Source organism: Xenopus tropicalis, chromosome 5, assembly GCF_000004195.4.
Source record: "Xenopus tropicalis strain Nigerian chromosome 5, UCB_Xtro_10.0, whole genome shotgun sequence".
Lineage (NCBI taxonomy): Eukaryota > Metazoa > Chordata > Amphibia > Anura > Pipidae > Xenopus > Xenopus tropicalis.
In genome coordinates, this window is record NC_030681.2 from 107,536,113 (window position 1) to 107,551,920 (window position 15,808).

Here is a 15,808-nt window from a genome sequence, read left to right on the forward strand (position 1 = left end):
TACATTTTCACTAATTAAAACAGGCAAAAAATATGGTCTCCACAAACCCTATTATATCTACACTATACAACACCTATTTATTGAACCAATGTTGAAAAAGGGGTATAATGTCCATTTAAACCTGATAGAATGGCAGCATTAATGCCAAATGAAATTTTCTGATCTGTAATATCATGAAAATGTGCTGCAGGTATATGTGCGTTACAGATACCGGGGGGGGGGGGGGGGGGGGGCAAATTCATGGCTTGTTAGGGGACAATTCTGGGTGATAGAAGCAGTATTTTCCCATATCTGTTGCGTAGTTGTGGGTTTTAAATGTAGGATTTCAGCTGCCTGGCATTAATATAGTTTAGGATTAAATGCATTTGTACCTGTGATTGCCTGTAGTTCTTTTGCATAGAAAAGAATTATCAAGGTAAAGGTCTAATTTTATTGAAATTATTGCATCAGCTGTCTTAATGCCATGGAAAATGTAAATTTGTATTGCTTTACCAAAAATAAATAAATAAAATCAAAATAACTGGGAGTACACAGAAGGGTGATCTAAGATAGTCGTTTGTGCTGGGCTGCTGTTTTGTACAGGTCAATAGGTGCGGCACCACTGCCCTAACAATTGTTCAAAAAGGTTTTAATTTGCTCCTCCTCTTTGTATCCATAATGACCAGTTAACTGTAACAAACACTTATTTTGCCCTTGTGCTAATCTCATGGTCAAACTGTGACGACTTATCAAAACAATATGCTAACTGTTTTTGGGGTTATTTCTGTGGTTATAAGTCACGCGTTAAGCTAATGGAAAGAAAAGAGGGAGAGGTTACAGATGAGTCTGGTATGTTCCAAGATGGATTTCTAGAGAAAAAAAATGTATGCATCGTTAGTAGTGTTTTTTTACATTTGTCAGAGAATTGGGACATCGTGTGTCAAATGGGTGATACTAAAAAGAAATTTCTACACTTTGCTCAAAGTTGCAACAGTATGAGAAACCAAAGCAAGTTTTGTGGTTATTGGTTATTTCCTGGTACTCATTATACAACTTCTGCTTGGTAAAACATTAAGATTTTCAGTTATATGTCCTTTTTGTGGCGATGAGGAAGGGACACTGAATAAACACTACAAAGCAAGGAGAGGCTTTAATGTTTAGCTATTCTGCTGAACCAAGGTTTATTAACTCTTGGTACGTTATAGATAAATAATACTGGAGGGCCAATTCAGTTTATAATAGATTCAAGTTTAATTAATTATTGGTATTCCTATTCTGCTTGCAACTAAAAATGCAATCTGGTTGTTATGAGGCACTAGTCCCAGCAGCTAAATACATACATAGTTACATAGGGTTGAAAAAAGACCAGAGTCCATCAAGTTCAACCCATCCAAATAAACCCAGCACACACAACCCACAACTACCAACTACAACCACTAATACTAACTGTAGATATTAGTATCACAAAAGCCTTGGATATTCTGATTGTTCAAGAACTCATCCAGGCCCCTCCACAACCTCACTGCCCTCACCGTGAAAAACCCCCTACGCTGCTTTGAATGGAAGCTCCGTTCCTCTAATCTAAAGGGGTGACCTCTGGTGCGTTGATTCATGGGAAAAAATAACCACCCCTATCTGCCTATAATCCCCTCTAATGTACTTGTACAGAGTAATCATGTCCCCTCGCAAGCGCCTCTTTTCCATAGAAAACAACCCCAACCTCGACAGTCTAACCTCATAGTTTAAATCTTCCATCCCCTTTACCAGTTTAGTTGCACGTCTCTGCACTCTCTCCAGCTCATTAATATCCCTCTTAAGGACTGGAGCCCAAAACTGCACTGCATACTCAAGGTGAGGCCTTACCAAGGACCTATAAAGGAGCAAAATTATGTTCTCATCCCTTGAGTCAATGCCCTTTTTTAAACAAGACAGCACTTTATTTGCTTTAGTAGCCACAGAATGACACTGCCTGGAATTAGACAACTTGTTATCTACAAAAACCCCTAGATCCTTCTCCATTAAGGATACCCCCAACAAACTACCATTCAGTAGATAGGTAGAAATAATATAAACGCGAACTAAGTGCATAACTTTGCACTTATCAACATTGAACCTCATTTTCCAGTTTGCTGCCCAGTTTTCCAATTTTTTTTTTTAAATTGCTCTGCAAAGCGACATCATCCTGCATGGAACTTATGTTTTGCACAATTTCGTGTCATCAGCAAAAATAGAAACAGTACTGTCTATGCCCATCTCCAGGTCATTAATAAACAAGTTAAAAAGCAAAGGACCATGGACTGACCCCTGCGGTACTCCACTAACCACACTGGTCCAATTAGAAAATGTTCCATTTACCACCACTCTTTTACAAATATTATGTTCTAGGCCAATATTCCTTAATTTGATCATTAACCTTCTGTGAGGTACTGTATCAAACGCTTTAGCAAAGTCCAAGTAGATGACATCAACTGCCATTCCAGCATCGAGGTTCCTGCTCACCTCCTCATAAAAGGCGACTAAATTAGTCTGGCAAGATCTGTTACGCATAAAACAATGCTGGCACAACTTATAGTATTGTGAACTGCAATGTATTCAAGTACCCTATCCCTTATTGCCCCTTCCAAAAGTTTTCCTACTACTGATGTCAGTCTAACAGGCCTATAGTGTTCAGGCTGAAAACGGGATCCCTTTTTAAATAATGGCACCACATTAGCAATTCGCCAGTCTCTCGGCACCATGCCAGACCTTAACGAATCCTGAAAAATTATGTGAAGATGCTTGGCAATCACAGCGCTCAGTTCATTTAATACCCTGGGATGAATCCCATCCGGTCCTGGACCTTTGTTTACCTTTACATGTTCAAGTCTCTTTTGAATTTCCTCCCGAGTGACCCATGCGCCAGTAGCTAAATTACTAGAACTGGGCATATTAAAAGGGAAGCCTTCATTAGCTGGCTCCTCAGATGAAAAATAAGAGTTCAAAATTTCTGCTTTTTCCCCGTTCTCATCAACCAACTTACCCCCCCCCCCCGTGATAATAAGGTTCCCACCCCTTCTTGCTTCATTTTTTTACTATTCACATAATTAAAAAATAAATTTTGGATTCTTTTTACTTCTAGCTGCAATATCCCTTTCCATCTCTATTTTAGCTTGCCTGATAGCTTTTTTGCATGCTTTATTTGCTTCCTTGTACCTGATGAATGTTTCTACTGTCCCAGCTAACTTGAATGCTTTAAAAGCACGTTTTTTCTTACCAACCTCGACACTAACACTTTTATTCAGCCATAAAGGTTTTGCTTTGCGATGCCTCTCCTTGCTTACAAGGGGAATATACTGTTGTGTATACCTGCAAAGCAATGTTTTAAAGATGTTCCATTTTCCTTCTGTGTCTAACCCTATGAAAAGCCTTTCCCAGTTGACACATTGCAGAGATGCCCTTATACTGGCAAAGTCTGCACGTCTAAAATCAAGTGTTTTAGTTACTCCCTTATAGAGCTGTCTCTGCAGCATTATCTCAAAGGAGACCATGTTGTGATCACTATTCCTTAAATGCTCACCCACACAGTGAGCCTTCAGTTTGTTAGTATTTAAAGTCTAAGGTCAATTCTAAGTTTCTCCCCCACCCCAAAAAAAAGATGATTAGCTGCAAGATGTCTTTCATACAATATGGCAATATTAAAGTGAACTACGCCTTTAAAAGACCCCTATGGCCAAGTCTTATATTTGTGCAAAATCTAGTAATCTGCCCAAAGAGTTGGCCCGATCCTTAAATTTCCCTTGGTATCCGAAACATTTTTTATTATATTGTTGTTAATTTAATCCAATCTATCTCTGCTTGCAAAACAGATACAGGCCTCTGAGGTACATGTTTCAGTGGAAAAACTCCAACGAGTCCAAAGACTCCAACTGTGACAAGGTGCCCAGATATCAGTATTGGGAGGTTGCCCACTACAGTAACAGCGGCAGTCAGTGGAACATATCAGTAATAGCATTTGAATTTGTAACCCTAGCCTTGAAATAAAAAAAAAATAAATAAAAATAGTCCCACAAAAAGATTTCTGTTTCCAAAGGTTTATCTAACAAGGGCTGTTCACCCTGAAATAAATGTTTAAAAGGATACGGTCATTAGTTTGATGGTGTTTTAAGACACAAAGTGCCTTTCAAATAATTTATTCTACCATTTACCATTGATTCATCAATTTAAAGGGGAGCGGTCACCCTAAGAAATTATTCATGTTATTTGAGCAAAATATACTTTACTATATGCTAGCAGGCAGGGAAAGTTTTGTACCACCCCAAATCTTGTGAATGTGCCAGAAAGGGGGAACTAATGCCCATGCCCACAATTATAGATCGTGAAGAAGGAGAGGGAATACAGTGACATCTAGGAAAAGCAGAATGGAAAGTGAAAGTAATTTATTGCCCCCATCTCTAGGACTGAGGCATATAGGCAGGCAAGGCAATATATGACTGACAGCTTAGATTTTAAATACAAGTATAACAATTTGGATGTCATAATTAAAAAAAGAAAACTTTTTTATTATTTAATGAGCTAAACACGGCAACTGAAGCTATTCCATGCTTTGTCCTTGTGAGTTGAATAAAAATCTGTATACAGGGGGATTACCTCTGCTCTGGTACCTCAGAAACAACAGTAACCATAGATTTTTTTTTTACAATAGGCAAAAAATAGCCAAGCACATCCAGCCCAAGCTCTATTTACTAAACTCATGGTGAATTGGTGGTTTACTGCCCCTTTAGGGTTACCTTTTGATGTTATATAGACAACAGTACTCTAAACAATCTGTAAGATCTTTTTTTTTAATGCTCTAGAGCAGTACTGTCCAACTTCTGTGGTACCGAGGGATGGAATATCTCTGGTCTACATGGAGGAGGGCCGATAATGGAATCCAGTTTTGACCACTCCCCCTTTTGAAACCGCACCCACTTCAAACTACACCAATGTTATTACAACAGCTTTTAAGACCATACCCACATTAATGGTTGCAAAAAGCCAAATTGTTGGTACTCACTGTAAGGATATCACACTTCATTTATTTGTGAAAGAATTATACTATGTCAAATTAAGACATACCCTTAAATCCATATGGCTGCTACTTCCCTGTGGATCAACATAAACAAAAATCTTCAGCACACCACTTACATACATGTTCTCAAAGGGTGCTTAACTTCCACAGCCGCTCCCAAGTCTTTTTTCCATGTATCTTAACTTCCCTGTGGATAGCATAGCAACCCCCAGCACATAATTACACCCCTTAGGGACCATATAATGACATTTTCCAAATGCGAACAAACTCCTAGAACAAGCCCCTGCCAGGTTCACTGCCCACAGGCAGAATATGGCAGGCAGACTGTGGCATCCACAGGCATTCACTGCCTGCCATATGCTGCCTGTGTGCGCCATACTCTCCGTGCCCTGCCTGTGTGCGCCATACTCTCCGTGCCCTACCCTGCATGCGCCATAATCTACCTGCCCTACCCTGCATGCGCCATTCTCTGCCTGCGCTATGCTGCCTGTGTGTGCCATATTCATCCTGCCCTTTACTGCCTGTGTGTACCATACACACATGTAGCATAGGGCAGGCAGTACATACATTGACACAATGCTGGCACTACTCCTACAGTCTGTCTGCGGTCTGAGCAGGTGAACAATGTGGGGGCTCACAGTCTGAGTCTGAGGTGTGAACAATGCAGGGGGCCAGTTTATCTTATACAAAGGTAAGCAGTCACAGCAGACAGGCAGGGGGCCACAGGCCACCAGTTAGAGTGGAGCATGATAAAAAGCAAAATGTAATGCACAAACTCTAGAGCAGTGCAGTCCATTTTGAAATTTAAAATGTTTGTCTTGTTAGTGTAATCAAATTAAAGCATAATCAGCAACAATTTAGATTCTAGAATGCAACTGTTTTCGTATTGCCAGATGCCAATCTAGCAACCTGAAATTTAGATTATAAAACCATATAATGCAAAAACCACAGAATAAAAATGCATTTGAGAATGCCAAAAAATTCAGTAATGGGCACAAGTGATTCGAAAAGCACACTCCATGCCTAAATACTTTTGGTGTTAACATGTAGTTAATGGCACAGTGTCATCTACTAAAGGTCTATTTTATAATTTTTTGCTTTTTAAAGACTTTTTAGAATAATACTTTAGTGGTTTATTCACTCTAGAAAAGCTTTCAGGACCACCTGTATTGCAGTTACAGAGAACCCCATATGAAAAAAATAAAAATTTTTATTAGAGTATCAGAAGCAGATATTATGCTCAGAAAACTTTAACTATACCAGCAATATGTATTATATAGTACTAGGTTCACAACCAAAATACTATAACCAATCACTCAAAGGAAAATAATCAAATTCATGACCACAAAGTAAATGCTGACATCCAACATTGTAGTTATTGTCCCATATACTACATACTGCAAGATAGTACAAGATCCCATTTATACATTAAAAGGGTAGTTGTTTCACAGAATGATTTGTTTCTAAGTTTCTCAATAGTCACTAATTGTGCTACACATAAAGATCAATTTGTTTAGCAAGGTTGCCAAATGAGCGGATCTTTTATCAGTTTGGCCATCTACATAACGGGCCAATGATAACTACACTTAATACAGACAATAAATTATAAAAGTCTGGACACCCCTGTCCTTAATTGTTACAATTTGACACAATGGGGGGGGGCAGAGGAACGACAAAACACTAAAAATCACCCTTTGTGCACTTATCCTTAAAGGGATTCTGGCAAGATTTTTATGGTATAATTTTTATTACTATATTGCACTAACATTGCAAATAATTCACTATTACATTTAAAATGTTATTCTAGAACTAGTAAGTTTTTTTGGCTGTAAGATTTGTGTGCAGGCAGCCATCTCAGTCCATTTTGCCTGATTTTGAGCTTTCAGAAGGAGCCAGCACTGCACAATGGAACTGCTTTCAGATAAGCTATTGGTTCTCCTACTCATTGTAACTGGAGTCATGAGCCCCACTTGAATTTTTACTATTGAATGCTATTTTCATATATTTTACTAGGTGGGGCATAGGAGCATTTTTAGCAATGCAGGGGTAAGGGAGCTGTTATCATGCTTCCTTCATGCTCCTTCAAGTTCTGCCAAGCTCTCTGTAAAATGGTCAGTGTACAGAAAATGTTCTTAGCTGGATATATGGCCAAGTGACAACACCCAGTCAAGGTGGCCATACAAATGCTGATCAACCAGTCTGTACAATTTGACCAACCCCAAAGCAATACAGCAGGGGTAGGGAACCTCTGGCTCGGGAGCCAGATGTGGCTCTTTTGATGGCTGCATCTGGCTCTTTGCCAAATCTTTAATAAAAAAAATAACAGGGGGCGTGGCCTGTGCTCGACAGATAGAAGACGTGTTCTAAGACTTAGAACACATCTTCTATCCGCCGAGCGCAGGCCACGCTCTCCTCCGCATCGCAGCCGGCATCCTTGGGACCCACCCTACATTGCCCCGCAGCATCCGCGGCCAAACATATTGTATGGCTCTCACGGAATTACATTTTGAAATATGTGGTGTTTATGGCTCTCTCAGCCAAAAAGGTTCCTGACCCCTGCAATACAGTGTTCACATTAGATCAATAATCTGATAGACAGAGTTCACCTCAAAACCATATTTATTTACGGTAAGCCTGAAAACTTTGCACTGACTATATTAAAGCAATGCTGTCATGGAAAAATATGTTTTTTTCAAATTGCATCAGTTAGAATCCTCCACTGAAATCTATTTTTCAAAAACACAAACAGATTTTTTTATATTTAATTTTGAATTTTTAACTTCAGTCACACTTTATGCTTAAATAAACTTCAGTCACACTTTACAGCAAGTTGGAGTGATATCACCCCCCTCCCAGTAGAACAATGGTAAGGTAGCAAGATAGCAGCTTCCAGCAGATATAAGAATAGCCCTCAACAGTAAGAAATCCAAGTCCAGTTTGGGACTCCTCCAGTTACGTGGGAGTAGGAGAAAATAGATTACCTGAAAGCAGTTCTAATGTGTAGTGTTGGCTCTTTCCGAGAGCTCAGATTCAGGCACAATGTACTGGGATGGCGCATACACACCAATATTACAAACAAAAAAAATACATTTGTTGGTTCAAGAATAAAATGTTAAATGATAGAGTGAATTATTTGCTATGTAAACAATGTAATTTAGAAATAAAAAGTATACCATAAAAATCATGATAGAATCCCTTTAAGACCACTTAATGGAGCTGTTTAAGTAAAAATTATAGTACTCACAGTTCAGAAATAGATTGAGATATTATGTAATAGATTATGTCCTAATTCTATTCTCAATTTAAAAGGAAGTTTTACAATACCCATAACATATATAACAAATTTTACATAAAGACATTTTCAAGAAAAAAATAATATAAAAGAGATAAACCAACCACTAATTGTTGAGGTAGCAAATGTTTACACTGAAAACTATTCTTAATTGTTTCTATTTGTCCTTGATTTATTAATATTTTTACTGTTCTACAATACAAACACAAGTATTGCACATTGGCAACTTCAGCTGCTCATTCAGCCTGGAGTCACAGCACCTAATTCCTCATGCACTTCGCATAAGATTGCTGATCAGCACCCAAGCGCCAAAAATAAGGTAATAACTGCATGCACTATGCTTTCTCATCTGAAATTAATTCTTTAATAAACAGGAAATAATAATGGTTAATAATCAAGACAGACCAAAATATCCTCAGTACAACAGAGCAGCATGAACTTCTACTGTCATATTCCCTGAAGTGGTTTAGACTAATAGCACAGGTTATTTGCTTAGTTGGCAGAAAACAACACAGATGTGTATGAGCACTGGCAGTGGGATGCCTCTCCTGACAGTCCTACTTACACAGGGTGTAAGAAGCAAATTTAAATACACAAACTTGCAAATGCTATCTATGCCAAAAGCCTAAAGGTGGCCACACATCTGACCGATGGTCGCACGAAACATTGTCAGATCCGCCACACACCGTTAGGGCTGAAACAGCAGATAAGGAGGTAGAAACAATAGGATTTCTACCTCCTTCTGCCGATTCAGCCCTGACGGCAGATTTTGGTGAAGCGCCTTCTATGGTGCCCGATCAAAATTTTCTAACCGGTCCGATCGGCGAGTCGACCGATATCAGCAGCTTCCTGCGATATCGGTCGACTCGCCGACATGCCATACACGCACCAAATATCGTACGAAACGAGGTTTTGTACGATAGTATCGGTGCGTGTATGGCCAGCTTTAGGGTTGCATGTATGTCTCACAGTTATTTTGAGGGGGAAAAAAAAAAGATAATGGTCTGCTTCAGTTTCAAGTAAACCTACTGACTTCCTTGGGGCCCCAAAAGGCACCCACACCGCTAATATAAGGGACTATATATGATTCCAGATACAAAACAGCAAGCAGGTAGTGGTGTGGCCATTTCCGCTTAGCCAATGTTACAGCCAGACATCAAGCAAGGTAATGAAGACACACAGCTACCAGCTGCTATTTGCTAACTCAAAATTGAAAGGTAAGGTATCACTGTGGTTGAACTATAAAGCACTGCAGAATGTATTGGTGCTTTGTTATAATGGCTATTAATACATTAATTGCTGATATTTCTTATGAGATAAATGTGTCAATTAATAAGTTCACTATGTGCATGTGTGTGCCCCAACACAGCTGTCTGCAGCCTTCATTAATTCTTATAATACACAAGTTCCATGACAAATTACAAGTGCTGACATCAATAAACAGTGTGTTTAAAAATATACTTGACAGGATATACATGGCACCTGTGTATTAGTATATTTAGAATAAAGTACCCCCATTGTAAAATATAAGGATATTGAGGAATTCCATTACCATATAAAAAGAGTTACCCAGGCTGGTTACTTGTGCTGTTGCTGAGCTGCACCTCACAAGATCACACGCTGCCAATGCTGTACAGAGCTGGAGGGCAGCAGGTGGGGCGGCCCTGCTTTACCCATGAACACCAAGTGGCAGCAGTGTGACAGGGGTAGGGCACAGAATAACACGACACGGTGTATTTGTCCAAGCAGCACACAGAAAGTTATCCAACTCCAGCACTCCATGTCTTGCAGGGATTGCAAAACGTTCGTTCATTAAATATTTATCACCGCCACTACGCTTATTTGGAGCACCTCACGCTGTGCAAAACACAAAGAATTAAGAAGAACATGAAACAAAAAGTTATAACAACGAAGTGCGACTGAGGCCTTCGATCGGAGCTCGATCCCCAGGCTTTCCTACTAAAAGTACCCAAGTCTGAAGAGGCGGAAACAGAGACAGGTGGGGATTACGTACCAGCTGCTGCAAAAGCCAGCGACACGGCCCACAGGCCCTTAGGTACTCCATCGGCAGGCGATGGTTAGTGCGTTCTCCGCCGCATGGCCCCACTAGGAAGGAGACGGTAGAGTTTGCCTGTGACTCCCCCGCTGCTTATCCTGCCCCAGCCGCCAGCTCCTTCCGCGGTGCGCGCTCCCGCAGCCAGCACAGGACTCACATGCACACGCCTGAGTGAAGGGAGAAGGAACGATTAGTCAGACACGCCCATTGTACGTGACGTTGCGCTGCCAGTGACCCGGACTCGCAGGATTCTGTGAGAGATTCGGGGTAGATGGAACCAGGGTCAGAGTTCGAGCTCCGGAGTCCAGATATTGTTTTACCCGTTTACTGCTAAAGTATTAAGCAGTACAGAACATACATTTTGTTAAAGTCAGAAATTTGTTTTCAAAATAGGCTGTTAGGCTATCCTCCTGTCTTGCTGTTGGATTACAAAATTACACACAGGGAGGACAAGTGTTGTTATAAATACAGTAAGTATAAATACACAGGGAGTAAGTGTGGTATGAGACACAGTAGGAAGGAGGTCCCTGCCCCGTAGAGCTTACAATCTAAGTGGTTGGGTTGGGACAGGCACACACTGGAAGGTAAGAGTGCATCAGGTATGGGCATTTGCCCTTAAGCCCAGGACTGGGCAAAATAATGTTTTAGTGCTCCAGAAGGTAACAGCTGAGTTTTTTCTTAAAGAGAGTGGGTGAGTTTTCCCTACGGAGGGATTCAGGGATAGAGTTCCAGAGGTAAGGAGCAGCGAGATAGAAAGGTTTAAGACAAGAGAGCGCAGTGGGTGTGGATGGTGTAAAAAGACAGAGACTCTGAGAGGAGCGGAGGAGATGACCAGGAACATGTAGGGAGACCAGTGAAGAAATGTAGTGAGGAGCAGAGGAGTGAAGGGCTTTGAATGTCAGCAGGATTCTGTATACTATCCTTTGCTTAACAGGCAGCCATGCTAGAGAGCTTAAGTGAGGCTGAGCAGGATCCCTCTTAGGAGAGAGCAGGAGGATCCTGGCAACAGAGTTTAATATTGATTGCAGGGGAGAGGTGCATAAATGATCATGTCTCTGAGCTACACCATCCTCTCCCACTGAACCTCAACCTTGCTTATGATCCATTCAACCACCCACTCACCACAAATTCTGCCCATAGTGTCCCTCATATAGAAACTACCTCCCTGTCTCGGTGATCCCCTCTGCCATGGGTCCACTGACTGGAGTACCTCATGAACTCGCCCTGATAGCAATCTTCCCTGCAAACTAATACTAATGCTATATGCATTTATAAAGGCAGAGAGCAGGTTGGTGATATTTGGGGGATATGGAACTCACTGAAAATTGAGCCTTATGAGTAAAAATTATTTTTAAAGATCATTTGGGCCATAATACCGGGTCTATGAAAGAAGGAAGAAACTTTAACACTTGAAAAAAATACAGTGTTAAAATCTTGAAAAAATAACAGTGTTGAAGCAATAGCTTTATGGTTTATGGATGGTGATTGTAAACACTCACAATCCACTTATGAGCTTATCTTAACCATCAGTCTAAAATTTACCAAGCCCCCCCCCCCCTGATTATCAGAGATAATCCATGTACATGTGTGAAAACAAGTCATTTTTGAATCAAGCTGTGTATTCTGCAAAAAGAGGATCTGGAGGTACATTAACACAGTCAATATAAGTACCATAAGTATATTTTGGAAAGTATGTCTCTGTAGATTGTTCATTTAATACTGAAGAGGAGACAAGCATGTCAAGAATTTAAAAGTTCGGTTAACTCAGGTAATTCACATAAAATTAAATAATAAGAAGAAATGTGCTGGATATGAGGAACTACATGCACCAGCCTAACCAAGTACAATAAAGCAACTTTTTTATTATGGGGATCTCAGAATTATTGTAATGGATAAACTATCTGGGTTACACAGTTTGATTAATACTGAGGGGTAAGGCCTTCATTGGGGTTTACAGTGAATTGCTTTCACATAGAGGCTAACAAAATCTAAGTCTTCCCCTTCATAGGGCAGAAGCAATATATGGTGTATCTAGGACTGAATTCACCCATTGCTTACCTCAAATAAGTGCATTCTGGCCTAGCAGCTGTAAGGTGAAGTAGCCTAAAATATTCGGTTTAATCACTTGTGAGTTTAGTAGAAAGTGCTCCCAATTGACAAGAACTCAGGTGAGATAATAGAATAGGAGCAGGTTGAGTTGAGACATGTCAGAAAGTGCAAATGTTGACCCCTTATTTGATTGTTTAAAAAAACACCAATGCCTAAGAGAGTTGCCTTTTACCCAGCAATATTATCACATGCACAGGTGTAGAATGCAGTGGTGTTTCAGCAATATGCTTCACTTTACTAGGGCAGTTGACTCTAATTACAGGAACCTGCTCACACTTGGTCCCATCTTGGGCTGGTAGTAGGATAGGGTCTCTAATAGTAGTGAAAAGATGCCAGACTTCCATCTGCTTCAGCCAGATATCACCCTAAGCTCTGGATGCATATATCTGTAGTAAATAGCAAGCTGTAGGTACCATGACCTCGCCAAGGCTTTTGGACCAGAACCTCATTTTAGGATAATAGACCTTTTATTCTGGCTACTGAGAGCAGCATCCTTTAATCTGTAGTTGACAAATTTTAACAGGAGTAAGGGTTCCCAGTGAAATGAGTTGTATAGGGGCCTAATGCACTTAGATGTGGAAAGTACAAGTCCAAACCTGGAACTTCTTTATGCCAGGTTTTAATAAAGTTTTCAGGTACTGTTCCTTTCCTGTTTCCTTTATTCTATTGGGCTTGTTTTCAAAGTCCTAACTTTAATCTAGTACAGGTGGCAGTAGCTTATATATCTACATATCTTTTAGAAAAAGGGAGACTTTTGACCTTGCAAGATAAAGAAATTGTACCTACTGCAATGCACTGTAAACTTTGAATAAACTATGCTGTAACTTAACTGTGAAAATCACATTTATTTGTGAAAGTCATGCAACATGCTTGCTCATCATTATAGGTGTCATGCAGGTAATGCATGGGCATTCTCTTAAATTCTCTTCAATTTGCTGTTACTGGGCAGTTTACCTGATTTTATGAGAGTAATGATGAGGTAACAAGCAGTGGGTGTAACTTTTATTTATTGTGCACCCTTATACTTCACATTACCACAACCCCCTGCAGGTGCCCCCGACGGCCGCGTCCCCTCATCCCCCCGCAGGGTCCCCCACCCAGCGGCCTCCCCGAGCGTGCATAAATTTAACGCGTCAAGGGAGGAACAGTAGGGTAGTGGAAGAGCCGGCAATTGTCGGGTCAGCGGCCCAGTCCGACCCTGCACTGGTAGCAAGTACTGTTAGAAAGCACTTCAATTGCTCATTCAGCAATTTACAGTTTTTATATAAATATTCCAATAAACTCAGGCTAAACCTGTTCATTTATGGTTTAAGTATTTAGCAATACATTATGAGCCCTTACGAGTAGTAAGTCTAGTTCGAGAAGAGAATGCACTCAGTTTGCTTTATACAAGATGGATAGGAGGGCCTTTGTTGCAAGATTTTTTTTTCTTTTTAAAATCAAGATATAAAAGATATATCACTGCTGGAACATCAGTCATTGTCATGTAAAATCTGGTGTACTTATCAAGGTGTTTATTGCATTTAGGTGATTGTGTAGCTCCACGTAATACTCAAGTATTCAGAATATTGCCCATTAAAAATGGTTGTGTGATGTAAGGTTACCAGATTTCCAAAGTGAAATCCAGGGACAAAAAGTTGTTTATGCCACACCCAATTTTGCCAACCTCCCTATTGCCATACACCTGCTCAAAATCACAGCCACATCTTGATATCTCCCTAGAAATCTCCAAAATAATTGGAGGAGTTTGGAGGAAATGGAAGGGGGTCAGATGACTAATGATCTCTCCCTCCTTACTCCTGTTCAGAAATCAATGATTGACTGGGGGACAGTCCTGCTGCAAGGGGGACAGTCAGCTTTCAGACGTGTTGACACAGAGGTCAATTTTCCATGGGGACAGGGAATCTGAAACGAGATCAGTCCCCCTGAAATGACTGATGATAAATCCAGTTGTCCATTTACTAATCCAGTTGGATTTATTTTTTCAAATTAGTTTTTAGTGCTAAAGGTCGCAGAAAAAAGGCGCAACGTTTTCTAGACCTACAATGCAACAAAATGGCTAAGAATCTGAATCTGACGATTCGCCAGCCAAAACCTGTCGAGATCATGTAAAAGTCTATAACAGATATCCCTTCCCTGAAGGATCCTTCTTTGCTTCAAAATTCTAGAGGTTTTTTTGATTTTTGATGCTGGTTTTTTGTGTGGCAATTTGAAAAAGTAGAGGTTTCAGTGCGACAATTAAAAAAATTCACAGCTTTGCAACTTTTCTTTGACTTTTTCCTGCATGTATTTTTTTTATTCAGACTTTTTAGTAAATAAGTGTATTTAAATTTTTAAAAAGAAAAAAAATGAGAAAAGTTAGAGTTTTAGTAAATCTGCCCCTTAGGGGGAGATTCACTAAAACACAAACGCTCCAAGCGGATTCTTGACAATTTTTTCGCGCTCGTGAACAGATAATTTTTGCAATATTGGTTAAATTACATATAAGGAGAAATACACAGCTTTATCAATATTCCATTTGATTTTTATACCATTTCCAGCAAAGTTATTACCAACAGAATATTTCGCTTATGATAAATTACATTTAGCTTGACCCAAAGACATTGTTCACCTTTACATTAACTTTTAGTATGATGTAGAGAGTGCAAATTGGTCTTTATATTTTATTATTTGTGGTTTTTAATTATTTAGCTTTTTGTTCAGAAACTCATCTGTTTGGAATTTCACCAGCTATCTGGTTGCTAGGATGCAATGTAACGTAGCAACCTGGCAGTAGTTTGAAAGAGAAACAGGAATATGAATAGAGTAGGGCCTAAAGATAAGTAATTAAAATTAACAATAATAATAAAATTGTAGCCTCACGGAGCAAGGGTTTTTTTGCTGTTGGTGCCAGTGACCCATTTGAAAGCTGGAAAGAGTCAGTAAAGGCAGGCAAACATTTTAAGAAATATGAAGAGTTTAATTATTATTGAAAAGTTGGTAAGAATAGGCCATTCTATAACATACTAAAAGTTAAATTGAAGGTAAACCACCCCTTTAATGAGTCTACATTTTCTAGAGATATCGTCAGCAGACTCCATTATGAGCAAATAATTCTCATTTATAAAAATGATTTTCTATTGCTCTGTAATAATAAAACAGTGCTTTGTTCTTGATCCCAACAAAGATATAAGTAATCCTTATTGGAGGCAAAATAATCATATTTGGTTTAATTAATGTTTAATGATTTTTAAGTAGACTTAAAGGAACAGTAACACTAAAAAATGAAAGAGCTTTAAAGTAATAAAAATATAATGCACTGTTGCCCTGCTCTGGTAAAACTGGT

The 15,808-nt window shown here is 39.6% G+C and overlaps 1 protein-coding gene across 6 annotated transcripts in view; it reads right to left on the bottom strand.

Annotated features, from left to right (window-relative positions):
• Positions 1-10,616, bottom strand: part of atp11b (ATPase, class VI, type 11B) — a 64,630-nt gene extending 54,014 nt beyond the window's left edge. For 2 of the 6 annotated variants that reach the window (XM_004914415.4, XM_031902133.1), the window contains exon 1: positions 10,333-10,612. In XM_004914415.4, the coding sequence (XP_004914472.2) occupies positions 10,333-10,383 (51 nt within the window). In that variant the 5' untranslated portion in view covers positions 10,384-10,612. Of the gene's footprint in view, positions 1-10,332 lie in introns of all 6 variants that reach the window. The other 4 variants (XM_031902134.1, XM_031902132.1, XM_004914414.4 and 1 more) reach the window with 4 other exon arrangements.
• Between the last annotated feature and the right edge of the window lie 5,192 nt (positions 10,617-15,808).